This window comes from Canis lupus, chromosome 36 (assembly GCF_048164855.1).
Source record: "Canis lupus baileyi chromosome 36, mCanLup2.hap1, whole genome shotgun sequence".
In the NCBI taxonomy this organism is placed as follows: domain Eukaryota; kingdom Metazoa; phylum Chordata; class Mammalia; order Carnivora; family Canidae; genus Canis; species Canis lupus.
The window spans coordinates 7706426-7720307 of NC_132873.1; the positions used below are offsets into that span (position 1 = coordinate 7706426).

Here is a 13882-nt window from a genome sequence, read left to right on the forward strand (position 1 = left end):
TACCTTTGTGTCAGAGCCCAGAGGAGAAGGCAAGTCTGAGAGTGAGATCCAACTTGGGCATCTCACTTGAATGAAGCCACAGTAGGTGCCAATTTGCGCCCTCGCAATCTAGACGTGTTGCCTTTGGTCTGCCAAGCCCCATATCACTTCTTCCCCCCACACCTGAGCTTCTCCCACTACCCCCGAGACAGAATTGACTTGGGATCCACCATTCACACCCAGGTAGAAATAGCTGATAATAGTTCAAACTATTATTTTTATTGGCAGCATCTCCATCTTCACAAGGACCAAAGCTTCGAGCCATGGGGATGAAAGGGGTGCACTTTCAGAAGAGGAACCAGAGAATGGAGGAGGGAGGCACCTTGGAGTCTTTTGAACCTCCTAGGAATGAACTTGCATTCTGGAAAACAATGAGACTCGCCCCCTTGCTTTTCTATACCCTCAACACTGGCCTCCTGGGAGTGAGCATCCTTTCACCAGGTATTACCAGGAGGGAGCAGGGTTGCTGGGTCGCTCCTCTGGACGGCCTCCATGTGAGACTCACCTACTCTCAGGGAAGACGGAGACATCCTAGAAATGACCTTGAATTATATGCTCAGGGGCTTCCAGTAAGTGTCTGTGCTTTTTTGCTCCCGCAGAGTGAAGAGGACACGGCTGAGAGACGGGGGTGGGTGCGGGCCGAGGACTCCACTGTGGGTATAGTTAGGAGAGGGTGGGCAGGAAGGCGGGGTGGTCCTAGGACTCACCCGGGGAATGGCTTCAGAGCCCCAGTTCTGCTTTCCCTGCAGGCTCACTGTGGGATTGTAAGGAAAAGTCTCCATCTCTCTGCATCTGCATCTTTACGTGTTCGTTTGCCTCTTTGTCGTACAGAAATGGGGTGACCATCAGGAGAGTGGCATGCGGTCCAAATGCTGTTTTAACGGGGGGCTTGTTCCTTTGTTCCTTTGCCCCCTGAGAATGGCGGATGTGCTCAGTCTTGGGTATTTGCCATTTTATTGATTGATATGTCTAAAGCAGTGCCTGGCACACAGTAAGGACGCCATCAATATTTAGGGAAGAAATGAGTAAAAATCAACTAGGGAGTGCCTTTCAAGCCTTCAGGTGGTCCAAGGTTTTTTTTTTTTATTTTAAATATTTTTATTTATTTATTCATGAAAGACACAAAGAGAGAGAGGCAGAGACACAGGCAGAGGGAGAAGCAGGCTCCATGCAGGGAGCTCGACGTGGGACTCGATCCTGGGACTCCAGGATCACGTCCTGAGCTGGAGGCAGGCGCTCAACCTCTGAGCCACCAGGGATCCCCGGTCCAAGGGTTTTGAACTTCTTCTCCTTCTCCTTCTTCTTCTTCTTTTTCTTTTTTATAGATTTCATTTGTTTGTATGAAAGAGAGAGAGAAAGCATGAGCAGGGGGAGGGAGGCAGAGGGAGAAGCAGGCGCACTGCTGAGCAGGGAGCATGATGTGGGGCTTGATCCCAGGACTCTGAGATCATGACCTGACCCAAAGGCAGATGCTTAACTCACTGAGCCACCCAGGGACCCCGGGTTTTGAACTCCTTAAAAGTCATGGTGCCCTATGATCAATAAGTGCTTTACACGTCCTCCCAGTAAAGGAAACAGAGAAGGAGCTGCTCTGGTCCAAGTGCGTGTGGGTGGACGAGTTCCCTGTCTTGCCTCCCATTCTGGGTTTGCAGATAAGGAACCTGGGGCCAACAGACTGCGTGACCCTGCCTGGCCACCACCCCCTTGACTCTGCTCAGCTGGAACAGCCCCACTGCCATCTGTCATATATGTTAAATTTCTGCATAGGCTCTCATTTGGGGGGAAGGGTTATAATGCTTCAAAAAGAAAACCGTTCCTGGGGAGGGGGAAGAGAGTATCAATTTTCCTTTACGATTTGCCCTAAAGAAGTCAGAACAGACACAGGCGAGGCAGGGACTAGACATGCTTCCTCCCTCCCTCCCCACCCCCCACTTTCTTTAGGGGGTTGTTGTTTTATTCTGTGCGGGGAGGAGAACACACTTACATCCCTCACCAGGGTTTAATTTGGTAGGTGAAGGGGAAGAGAAAAGGATACGTGAGGAGGGAGGGAGACAAAGGAAGGACCCCTACCTTGTGCCCTGCAGCTCTGAGATACACAAGACCAAAGGCCTCCAAGCTGCCCAGACAGACTTGCTGCCAGTGTCCTTTCCAATCTAGAACAAATGCTGCCAAGAGAGGGAGGGAGATGCCCCGGGGTGGGGCCCAGACGCGGCCACATGTGCAGCCAGTTGGCGATCTTTACACACTATGATGCCTGGCTCCTGGCTTCTGAGCCGGTCAGCAGGCCATGACCTGGCCATGGGAGGTCTAAAAGCCCCTCAGCTGGGGACGCCTGGGAGGCTCAGTGGTTGGGCGTCTGCCCAGGTGGTGATCCTGGGATCCGGGATCGAGTCCCACATCAGGCTCCCTGCAGGGAGCCTGCTTCTCCCTCTGCCCATGTCTCTGCCTCTCTCTCTGTGTCTTGTAAATAAATAAATAAATAAATAAATAAATAAATAAATAAATAAATAGTCTTTAAAAAAAAAAAAAGCCCCTAGGGTGGTCCTAATGTAGAGCAAAGTTTGGGGACCACTGCAGGGGGAGCGGGGATGCAGCGTCCTGCCCGAGGCTTCCCCCTGAGCAGCGTCTACGCCTCCTACCCCCGCAGCGGGCCCCAGGCTGGCAGCCCTGCGCTTACTCTGCTCCGCAGGCCTCCGGTAAAGGTGGGCAAAGGGGACACGCAGACGAGAGCTTTGCAGGAGGCTGCGGAGAACAGGAGGCGGCAGATGGGGAGCACTTCCCTGAAAGGGGAGCAAAGGTCAGAGAAGGTTGTGGCTGAGGCAGGAGGGAGAGGACAGGTGCGTCAAGGTGGAATAGTGAGCAGCCAGGTGGCTCCCTGAGAGGAGGAGAGGAGGAGAGGGAAGAGGCTGGCGGACAAGCCAACGGCCTGGCGAGTGCACAGAGCGGGGCAGAGGGGCACAGGCCCTTGACACCGGCCTTGGTTTCCCCAGAATGTCAGGACCCAAGGCGGAGACACCGGCTCCTCCACCAGATGGCTGTTGGTGGCGGCTGGTGGGATGGTCTCTCGGCCACCCCCCCGCCTCAGGGGCAGGTTAGGACCCTCCCGCTCTCTCCCCAGGTTTCAGTGGCTTCCCAACAGCTCTCCGTGCAGCCTCTCCATCCTTGCCAGCACATCCTTGCTGAAGTGCCCATCTGACAGCGCTTCTCTCTCCAAACACAGGATTGTCCCACAACTGCCCATCATCATCCATCATGCACCTCACCCTCCAGCCAAACCAAACCTTCCGGAACCTGGTCTGAACCCTGCCCCGCTCCCCGCCTCTTTACTATTCTGTTCTACATCGTCTCCCTGAAACGCCACCAACTCCAGAAGGTGTCCCCGCTCACCGAGACTGAAATTCATGTCGACGTCGATGCCCTTAGAGCTCTTCTTGTGTCCCCTTTGCGGCTGTTCTCACCTTGCAGCTTCCGGCTATTTGTGAACTTCTTCAGGACCAGCAATGTGTTGTCCCAGTCGAACCTTCTGCAGTGCCCAGTGGTGTTCTGGATACAGTGGGTGCTCAGTGCATGTTCACTAAACTGAATTTCAGGCATTAGGAGCCCAGGACACAGGTCTGGGAGTGGGTGTGCATGTGGACCCGCTTGTAGGGTCGCTGGAATACCAAGCCAAGCACCCCCTCCTGCCAGACATGGTCCTGGATAAGATCCCTGTGTCCCACACAACACTCGGAAAAGCAAACGTGCAAGGACAGGGCCACGGGGCTGGGACTAGATGCGGGCCACGGGGTCTCCCTCATGTGAGACTTCCTGGATAAAAGGACACAAAGACACACACACAGCAGCAACCGCCACCGTTTGTAGACTACCTTACACTTTGGTTCACGTTCACATTCTCAACAGACACGTCACAACCGCAGACACTTCACAATTCAGCAGTCTGACCCCTTCTGCTCACACAAGAGGCACACAGTTCCTCCCCGTTGAGTGAGAACATCTAACACACACGTGTGTGCACTTTTTTTTAATGTACAGAGACTAAAATTATTGAGTCCCTTCTGTATTTCAGGTGCTGTCTAGATACCTGATGGACACAAAAACATGCTCCCCAAAGGCCCGCTCACACATGCCTGTGTGTGTCCGACTCAACCCACCTCCTCTCGCTGCACCACCCTGGCTTGTAACTCCGCGCTGGTTCCCTGCAGACCTCATACCCGATCTTGGTGGCTGTTTCGGGTTGAATTGTGTCCCCCCTAAAGCTGGGTTAGAGTCTAACTCCTGGTACTTCACGACGTGACCTCATTTGGGAATCGGGTTGTGGCTGAGCAGTTAGGTCCTCCTGAAGGACGGGAGGCTCCTAATCCAGTGGCTGGCTCCTTATAAAGAGATGCTCTCAGAAATGCATACAGCGGCCCGGCATGGGAAGGTGTGCAAGACGTGTGCCTGCTGGGCACAGGGATAGACCTGCGTGCGTAGTGAGTGTGCGTGTGTGTGGGTCTGTGTGCACGCATGTGCTGCGCCTGTAATGTCAAGGAACTGTTTTGCCCTTCTTCCTTCACACACACACACACACACACACACACACACACACACACACTCTATACCTTTCATTTCTGAAACTTCCAAGCGTCTTCTTGGCCTAAACGATAAATACAAGTCATGTCCTCTCTTGCCTCCCCTTGCCTGTGGGCCCGTAGCCCTTTAAGGGTGGTGATTAAATCCCTGTGAGGACACTAACCAAAATAAAAGGCACCTAACCCTGAAGGTGTTGAAGGATCCAGGGCCCACAGAGCTGGAAACAGGGGAGGGACGTCTTTAAACCAAGGAGCCAAGTGACACATTGTGATGTGACCAACCTGCTGAGGTTCCAAGACTTGAGACACGTAATGCACACACGTCTCTCTGCCCATCTAGAGCTCGAGCTGCCTTTGTCTTAGGGAGCTTCCTATTCCTCGTCTTCCCCAACACTCCTCAAGAGGCGGCTGTGCCTTCTGGGGGAGGAAGCAGATGGCGTGTTGGGTGACGCCCCCTGGGTACAGAGCAAGGTAAGGACAGGGATGGAGGTGTTCCTCCGAATGTGTCACTGATCCACGTAGGGCTGGGGTGTCCATTTGTAGGACAGGGTATTTTAAAACCAGAAAGATGCTGGTGTAAAGGAAGAAGAGAGAATTGGGGAGGCTGGTAATAGGGACTATTTACTGTGCACTTCTTATGTGCCAAGCATTTGTGCGGGTCACCCTCCTTCATCCTGGCAGTGCTGGAAGCTGCGTGCTATTAACACGAACCCTCGCTGGCACTTGCAGAAACAAGGGCTAAGAAGGGGTGAGGAACTTGGACGTGGTTGTAAGATCAGGAAATGGAAGTGGCAAGACCTGAAACAGGCTGATTCTGGGCTCAGCTCTTATTCGTGATGTTCAGTGGAAATTAAATTCTAGGGGGTACAAAGGATTGCGGAAAGGAAGGTGGGTGCGGGATGGGGTAACGGGGCGACGGGCACGAGGAGGCACTTGATGGGATGAGCACTGGGTGTGATACTATATGTTGACACATTGAATTTAAATTTAGGGGCAGCCCTGGTGGCTCAGTAGTTTAGCGCCGCCTTCAGCCCAGGGTGTGATCCTGGAGACCATGGATCGAGTCCCATGTCGGGCTCCCTGCATGGAGCCTGCTTCCCCCTCTGTGTCTCTGCCTCTCTGTGTCTCTCATGAATAAATAAAATCTTTAAAAAAAAAATTTAAATTTTAAAAAATGTAAAAAAAAAAAATTCTAGGGGGAAGAGGGATGGAAAAGGAGTTGTGAAATCACCAAATGCCCGGACTCTGCAGACGCGTGAAGCCCTTGATTACACAACTGAAGTCACCCGCTTACCCCGTAAAAGTGTTACTTCAATGCATGCACTTTAAATCTCAAAGCCACCAATTGCCATGCACCCAGCAAAATGGAAGTCTAGAAGGTGCGGCAACTTCCCTGAGTTTGAAGGGCTAGTAAGTGAAGGAGCCGGGTGACAGAAACTTCTGGATGGCTACCCTGCCCTTCCGGGTCTCCAATAGGACGGCTTGAAACAATGGAAGATGTGCAACCCCAGCGGCGAGCGAGGTCAGTGCTGGAGTTGCACATGCAACAGATTTCTAGAACCACCCGTTTTCCTTGAGAAAGAGGAAGCCAGGGCCTTGGCTGCACCTGCCACCTTCTTCCCTGCTTTGAATGAGCAGAAGCGGAGGGAAGGGCATCAAGACCCGTGGTCCTCCCGCGATGTTCCTGAGCCACAGAACCACCGGCCGCTGCCGGTGCCAGACTTCTCGTTGCCAGAGAAAATAAAGCCTGATCTTAAGCCACTGTTTGCTGCTCTGCCCATTATTTACAGCCTGAAGTTCTCCGGACTGTTCTGTGAAGCTCACATCGGTGCTTCGACATCAGCGAGGAGAGCGAGGGACAGGTACTTTATTCACCCCTCCCAGGAAAAGATCCTGTAACATTTTAATTGTGAAAATTGGGAGATATAGACTGAAAAGTCCACTGGGTTTTTTTTCCCCTCCTTTTCTTAACACAATTAATGGTATTTTGGATTTGAAGAAATACTGTAGTTGAAAAGATTCTATGAAATGGACTGCTGGACCCATCAGATTTCTGGGTCCTCCGAAGATCTTGTCGCTCCCATTGCTTCTTATTTGTCCAAACTGAATGGAGAGGAGGATGGGAGGGTGTCTTTAGTTCCAGGGCAAGAGTCCACGCATCCCTCTAAACAGTCACAGGCCATAGTAACTCCCCGGCTACTCTGAGAACAAGGTTCCTTTGAAATGAAAACTTAAGCCATTTATGCCAAATATTTATGCTGCTGGTGATAAAACTTTTTCTCAAATTGTCCTTGAACCTATGATACATCCTTCTGGATACCTGCAGGGGTCTCCAACTCTTGAGAGAATAATTGATGTTTGAAGACAGTGGAAGGTCACCTCTGCCAAACCCTGGGACTAATGATCAAAACAATGCAGATGGTTTGCAAGGACTATGCCAAGCCTGTTGACTCCCCAGATTACTTTGAAGAACACCAGGACTCTAGCCCTTTCCTTCTTTTCTAAGCTCCACACCCATCACCATTGGCTGTGGGCAACCTGCAAGCGGAGTGTTCCGAGTGGCCCAAGATCTCCTGTCTCCTGCTGCCCATGACCCACAGCCCCTGGGCAGAGGCAGACAATTTCTCCTAAGTGTCTCAGCTCTGTCCACTGGTGACATCTGGGAGCCACAGATAGCTTGGTTTGGAGTTATTTTTTAATGATTTAAATTCAACTTAGCTAACATACAGCGTATTGTTAGTTTCAGGGGTAGAATTTAGTGGCTCATCAGTGCACGTAACACCCAGTGCTCATTACATCACGTGCTTCCTTCATGCCCGTCACCCGGTACCCCATCCTCCTACCTACCTCCTCTCTAGCAACCCTCAGCTTGAGTCTGTTTATGGTTTGCCTCCTTGTTTTTATCTTCGTTTTCCTTCCCTTCCCCTATGTTCATCTTTTGTTTCTTGAATTCCACGAGTGAGATCATACAGTAGTTGTCTTTCTTATTCCACTTAGCATAATACCCTCTAGTTCCCTCCACCTCATTGCAAATGGCAAGATTTTTCCTTTCCAATGGCTGAGAAATATTCCATTGTATTTACCACATCTTCTTTATCCATTCATCTGCTGATGAACATCTGGGCTCTTTCCATGGTTTGGCTACTGTGGACACTGCTGCTGTAAACACTGGGGAGCAGGTGCCCCTTTGAATCGCTATGTTTGTATCCTTTGGGTAAATACCCAGTAGTGCAATTGTTGGGTCGTAGGGTAGCTCTGTTTGTAACTTTCTGAGGAATCTCCCCACCGTTCTCCAGAGTGGCTGCACCAGCCTGCATTCCCACCGACAGTGTAAGAGGGTTCCCCTTTCTCTGCATCCTCGCCAACATCTGTCCTTTCCTGACTTGTTAATGTTTGGAATTATTCTTCCACTTTTAGTTAAAAAAAAAAAAAAAAAGCCAGAAGTAGACTGGGATTTCCTTTACTTCTCACAGATCTCATCTCAGGGGTGAGTACCTTCCGTTCCATTCATCCCATCCAGCAAACTCCGTGACACAGGGACAGGGTTGACAAAGATGGTTCTTGGGTGTTGCTAAAGCTGCAGAAATGATGGGTCACGTTCAGGGCAACTTCTGCTGGCTTTTTCCAACCCTTAGCAGACATTCCCAGGTGGGGCTGGGGCTTTATCCACCTGGAAGCAGAAATGCCCTACGACTCCCTACGTCTGTCAACCGCTGTCAATGCAAACTGGTAAGAAATGGAACATACTTTCCAACCTTTTATTTTTACAAGGATTGAGATAGAGAACAGTCAAAAAGGTGAATGTTTATGTTCCATAAAATTGTCTAGATTTGCCAGGAATTTACCACGCCTTTCCCTCTGCCTCTGCGCAAGACTGTTTCTAATCCCAGCAGGTTGACCAGCAGGGAAGGGAAAGCGATGTCTTTCCTGCCCTCAGAATCCCTGGAGAAACCCCCACAGGGCGCAGTCTTCACACGAGAACAGACACAGCATCCTGCTAAGTACACAAAAGCCACGTGACCACATGGAATGTGTATGCATCTTTGATGAGGTGTAGGATCTTGCCCCCACTTCCCCCAGTTTAGTAAATTCAGACCCAACAGCTTGGCACGCAACTTTAAGATTATGAGCAACAACAAATGTGTCACACATGCTACCCTTTTGTGCTTTCCTTGCCAAGCTGTTCTGCACAGAGTTCATTTTTGTTCTTACTTCTGAACGGGGAGGTACAGATGTTTGATTTTGGTCATAAAAATCAAGGCATGGAGGCGCGGGGCCGTATTGTTACCTACGAAGAGCTGGGTCCACAGTCACCTACATGCGATTGATTTCAGGTCTGAACCTTAAGGAATTCATGTCATCCAGAGATGACTGGACGCCCCTTGGTCAGCCTGTTTCACCCTGCCTCCCCTGGAGCAGGCCAGAGTTCATGGCACATGTGCAACCCCTAAAATAACCAACTCCAAACACATTAGTGATGAGTGGATATTTTGCTGACCGGAGTGGGGAGACGCAAGACTCACACCCCACCCAGGACAGAACTGAGAATATCATGGCCTACAGGCGTCTGTGCTTTCTAATCCCTGAAGTCCCCCTTCCCTGCTTCCCGGCCAACCTCTCTTCCTTCCCTTCCCCTACTTCTGCCTCTCGGACTCCCCCCAAGACATAATGTTCATCAAAAGAAAGGGTGGCAATTAGCTGGAACGCTACGCTACCCTACCAGGTCTGTGGTTCCGCAAGCTTCCCCAGCAGGGTCGTCCTCCTCCTACAGGCCTCTCCCCACCCCGCCACCCCGCCATCCCGCCGTGTACTCACCGATCCTCACACTAGCCCTGCATGGGCTACCACCATTCCCGGCATGGAGAAAACCAGAGGCTCGCCCAAGCTGAGACCGGATACCTTTACCCACCTGTGATGCTGCAGAGCAGACGGGTGGACCTGGAAATGTAAACTGTAAGGCTGGGAACAAGGCATGCGTCTCGTTGCCTCCTCTCTACCCTGGGCAGCGCCTGTTCCCATTGTTCAAGCAGCCCCTGCAAAGCCATAGACATGAACCCCCTCTGACTGGGAAGGTCCTGTCTTCTCCCAGGCCATCCTGCCCACAGATGAAACCCAAGTGACTTCGCTATTCTGTTGCTTACAGAGGTGAAGGGACTTGTCAGACCACAGAGCTGTCAAGCGTTACTGACATTAGGAGTATCGAACATCCAGCACTATCGAAGCACGACGGCATTGTGTGTCTCTAAAGAACAGAAGGCAACTCCGAGCCGAGAGTTAGGTTCAGATGGAGAAAAGGAGTGTTCCCTTCCCTTCCAGGGTGACCACAGGAAGCCAACACTACCTAAGCAGGATTATAACTGATTAGGTGGACTGACCTATATGGAGGGTCAGGGTAGGCTGGAGGAAGCCCCTGTCCCCACCACCCTCCCGGTGCCCTCCTGTTAGAGGGAGGACTTACAAACGTGATTGGCGACTGGGCAGTGTTTATTAGGGTCACTGAACCCCAAAGAGGTTATATGTACACTAACCTCCACAGGCATTTCTACTTCTGCTCCACGCTGCCAGCCAGGTAAGAGAGCCGAGGCCTACCCTTTGTGAGTGGGCCCCACACGATGTTCTTGCTCTGTCCCAAGCTGGGCAGCCAGCTGGTGGCAAGATCTGGATGTAGGAAGCAGACTTTAAAACGAAGCCCTGTTTCTCCTGTGCTGGTTTCCACTTTGCTGTTTGCTCCTGGTATTGAATTCCAGCAGGGCGCTAACCAAAAAGGGCTGTTTGCAAGGCAGGAGACATATGACCATTCCTTGGGCCCTGGTTGGATACTTACTATGGTCAAAATCTAGGGGGACAATATAAAATCTATAATTCCTACGAGGAGGCCACTTTTGAGAGTGAAAGAGGATTAATCATACGAGGACAGTTAACACCCAAGTAAACTGGGATGCATGGTCACCTTATCAAAACCATCAGCACTTAACCTGGGTCCTAACCCCCTCGCTTGATCACATAGAAACCTTCATTTTCATGTAATAACTAGAAAGAAAGCCTAAGTCCAATAGCAATAGATAATTATGAAAGTTAGCACTGGTATATTCAAGGTTCTGAAAGCAGACAGACAGAAATAAAGACAGGAAGTTGGGCCTATTCAAAGTTCTGCCCATGTCCTCTATCTTGGGTTTCCGTAATACCATAACACTTAATTTGCAGAAGGCATTTTGCAGCTTACGAAGGACGCTCACAGGCATGCTCCTCCTTAACAAGCCTGGAAGGCAGGGAATAGGTTGGGCACATTGACAAGGCCACACAATTTCAGGATCTGGGCTAGGAGTGTCCCTCCCACTCTGGGCAGCGACTCCAAATGAGCTACTGGCTTATGCTCTGGACCTAGGATACTGCAAGGAAGGGGGTCAAAGGGAGACAGTGGACCCAAGAGATCACCTGTTGCTTGAATCAAATCAAAGCAAAGACAGGCATTACCATTGCACATTTTCAAAACAGAAACATGTAGGTGTGCATTTATTTTTAAAGCCATCAGGGACTAGGTAAAAAAAAAAAAAAAAAAAAAACAAAACTGGCTATTCTCAACATGGTTTTCTAAACAATTTCCCAAGATTCTAATGTTATATGTAAATTAATTGGCAAAGCCTCAAACTCATTTAAAAGTGGTTCTTAACGGGGCCAGCATGTACCCAAGGGGGCAGCATTTGGGCTGTGACGGAGGGGCAGAGGGGAGTCCCCTCCTTGATCTCCACCTTCTAAGGCAATACCCACATTAGTGGCACAGAAGACCGAAGGTGACGGATGTCAGTCCGTGACTTCCGATTCGCTCACAAACCTATCATTTGTGGGACTAACAGGCTTCTGAGGCCTGGCTGTGGCCGGCGGATGATCATGTATTACTTGCGCCTCTCCCAAGTCACAGCTGGTGGAACACCTGGGCGTTATTTACAGATCCACAAAACTCATTTCAGGGAAATGGGACTTTGGTGTGTTCACCCAAAACGTCACGCAGGTCTTTACTCAAAAGAGTATGCTGTGCGGATGTCTACACAGCATGTACACTGTGCCTACGGGAAATGGATTTAGAAACTGCATGGCTCATTTAGTCCTTTCTCTCCTTAGCCTGTTAAACCTATTTCTTTCTTCAGGTGTTCAGATAAATTTAGGTACAAATGGGGTTAGAGAAGCACAAATAATCCCACAATGCACAACACACATCAGAAAGTATCAGGAGATCTAAAGGACTAAGCCGATTCCACCTTTTCCCAGTGTGACAGAAGGACGGTTGCCGAGAAGGAACTTTGCAAACTGCTGAAGACGAGGAATGCTTCTCAGGCCACCGAACTCATTCATCTGCCAGGAGGAACTGATGAGCATAAGGAAGAAGAGTCCAAAGCTTTCCCACTTGATAGGAAATGTCTCAGTCACCCCTTGGCTTCGACATCCAACAAGAGAGTGAGATACAGGCGGCAGCCCTCATGGGGGTTGCTTCAAACAGGCACCTGGATGTCAGGACTGGCTACGGCGTGCACAGCACTGAGCGGATGTCCTAAGGGCCCCAGGGAGCCACTCCTCTTCTCCACTCAGCTGACTGAACGACGTAGTCACGGAAGGCCGTTTTCAAGCAATGCACAGAGTTCTCTCATTCTCAGCACAGCAACGAAGATTTCTTTTGCAGAGAATTCATGAGTGGCAATCCACAGGAAGGGCAAGGCAGTCACGCCTTTAATATTACCTTTGCAAAATGAAGTGAAGCGGTGACCGTTTACGGGGGTGCTGAGGACATACAGGAGACTGGGCACCACGGAGTCTGGGACACCAAGGAAGGAGGAGTTAGAACTCGGGGAAAGAATGAGGTCTAGAACAAAATAAGGGTTTTGTTCTTTTCTTATTTTAAGAAAGGGAACATCACCCAGAGAGAAAAGGAGACTCTGGTAGAAATGGAAAAGAATGGGAAATTAAGGAAGAACTGTTTGAACACAACCCACACCTTCTCTTGGTGAGACCTCTAAGTTGGCAGTAATGAAATTATAAAATCCGAACTGAGGGGTGAATCTCTCCATTTGGTTTTCTTTTTTTTTTTTTAGGTTTGTGGATCAGTCAGAGGCTGGGTGTCTTTTCTTCATGACAGCACCACATAGCTCGGTACACACCCTCCCACCCTGCTTAAGGAAAACCCCCTCTACACACAGCTGACCTAATGTGGGGACTAAAAGGCTTCCATAAAGAGGAAGAGTCAGCCCTTAGCCATGATTTCCCAAACCTATCTTTTTGCTGGTAAGAAACTAATGCTGCTGTTTGATCGACAGAAGCTGTGACTGCTGCTCAAGGATCTGACCGTGGACTCTATCTCGCAGGAAGGACTGAGAAACTCGCCCACAACATGTTGTAGTTCTGGATGAGCCCGCTTCACAAGGCCCGTGATCTCACCAACATATCAGGTCACAAAACCCATTTTCCAGAAACTTCAAAGTACATGCATAATATACTGAGATTGATAAAGACCACAGAAAAAATAACACATCGGATCAGAAAATAACAAGGATTCTTTATAAACGTGTATGGGACCTAAATTATCCCTTCTATATGTATATATTCATTCCAGAGAATTAGGAGCTTCACTTCCACATAACTGACAGGGACCATCTCCAGAGCTTCCAGTTCCCCGCAAATGGCTTCCTCTGGATAGAACTCCCAGCACAACAGCGATGGCAACTCTCGTAGATTCCCCACACAGCCACGACCTATATCAAGTCCAGCTGTGAACAAGAAGAACATTTTTAGAAAAGAACCAGACTGACCCCAGACCACTTCTCTGGGAGGAAGGAGGCAGTTTAATGACAGTGGCTCTCTTCACTGGTGGCATGCCTGGACTTCACACGTACTGCTATCTTAGGAGTTAAATACCAAGGATCTCACTACAACACTACGAACTCCACAAAAAAAGTTTTTCCTGGAATCAGCTGTCATGTGAGGCTTAAGGCAGGAAGTCTCTACACACGACAGGTGGATACAAAGCCAACACTTCCACAGCCTGCCAGGCACCCCAAAGTGGTGTGAGGAGGTCCTGAACCCCCCATAGGCTTATCAGTCGATTTTGTTGATATTAAGTTAATTGGGAACGTTCAAGAATTAGACCTCTGAAAGGCTGTTTTTATTTGTGAACCCACACAAATTGCACCTTGTATTGCTTATTTTGGTTGAGAGCAATTTCAGTAAACGAGGACGTTGTGCTGCTAGGGAGAAATGGCCTTGCCAGTTCTTCTCAGTCCTTT

The 13882-nt window shown here is 49.8% G+C and overlaps 1 protein-coding gene and 1 long non-coding RNA gene across 4 annotated transcripts in view; both read right to left on the reverse strand.

The window, feature by feature from the left end:
* Positions 1–3426: 3426 nt before the first annotated feature.
* Positions 3427–9412, reverse strand: LOC140625626 (uncharacterized). The gene is made up of 2 exons (XR_012024973.1): positions 4893–9412; positions 3427–3613 (listed from the first exon to the last, which is right to left on the reverse strand). It is a non-coding gene; the product is annotated as an uncharacterized lncRNA (long non-coding RNA).
* Positions 9413–13135: 3723 nt separating this feature from the next.
* The window catches only part of XRCC5 (X-ray repair cross complementing 5), a 92064-nt gene continuing 91317 nt past the window's right edge, over positions 13136–13882 (reverse strand). For all 3 annotated transcript variants that reach the window (XM_072813074.1, XM_072813075.1, XM_072813076.1), the window contains exon 21: positions 13136–13366. In XM_072813074.1, the coding sequence (XP_072669175.1) occupies positions 13352–13366 (15 nt within the window). In that variant the 3' untranslated portion in view covers positions 13136–13351. The remainder of the gene's footprint in view (positions 13367–13882) is intronic.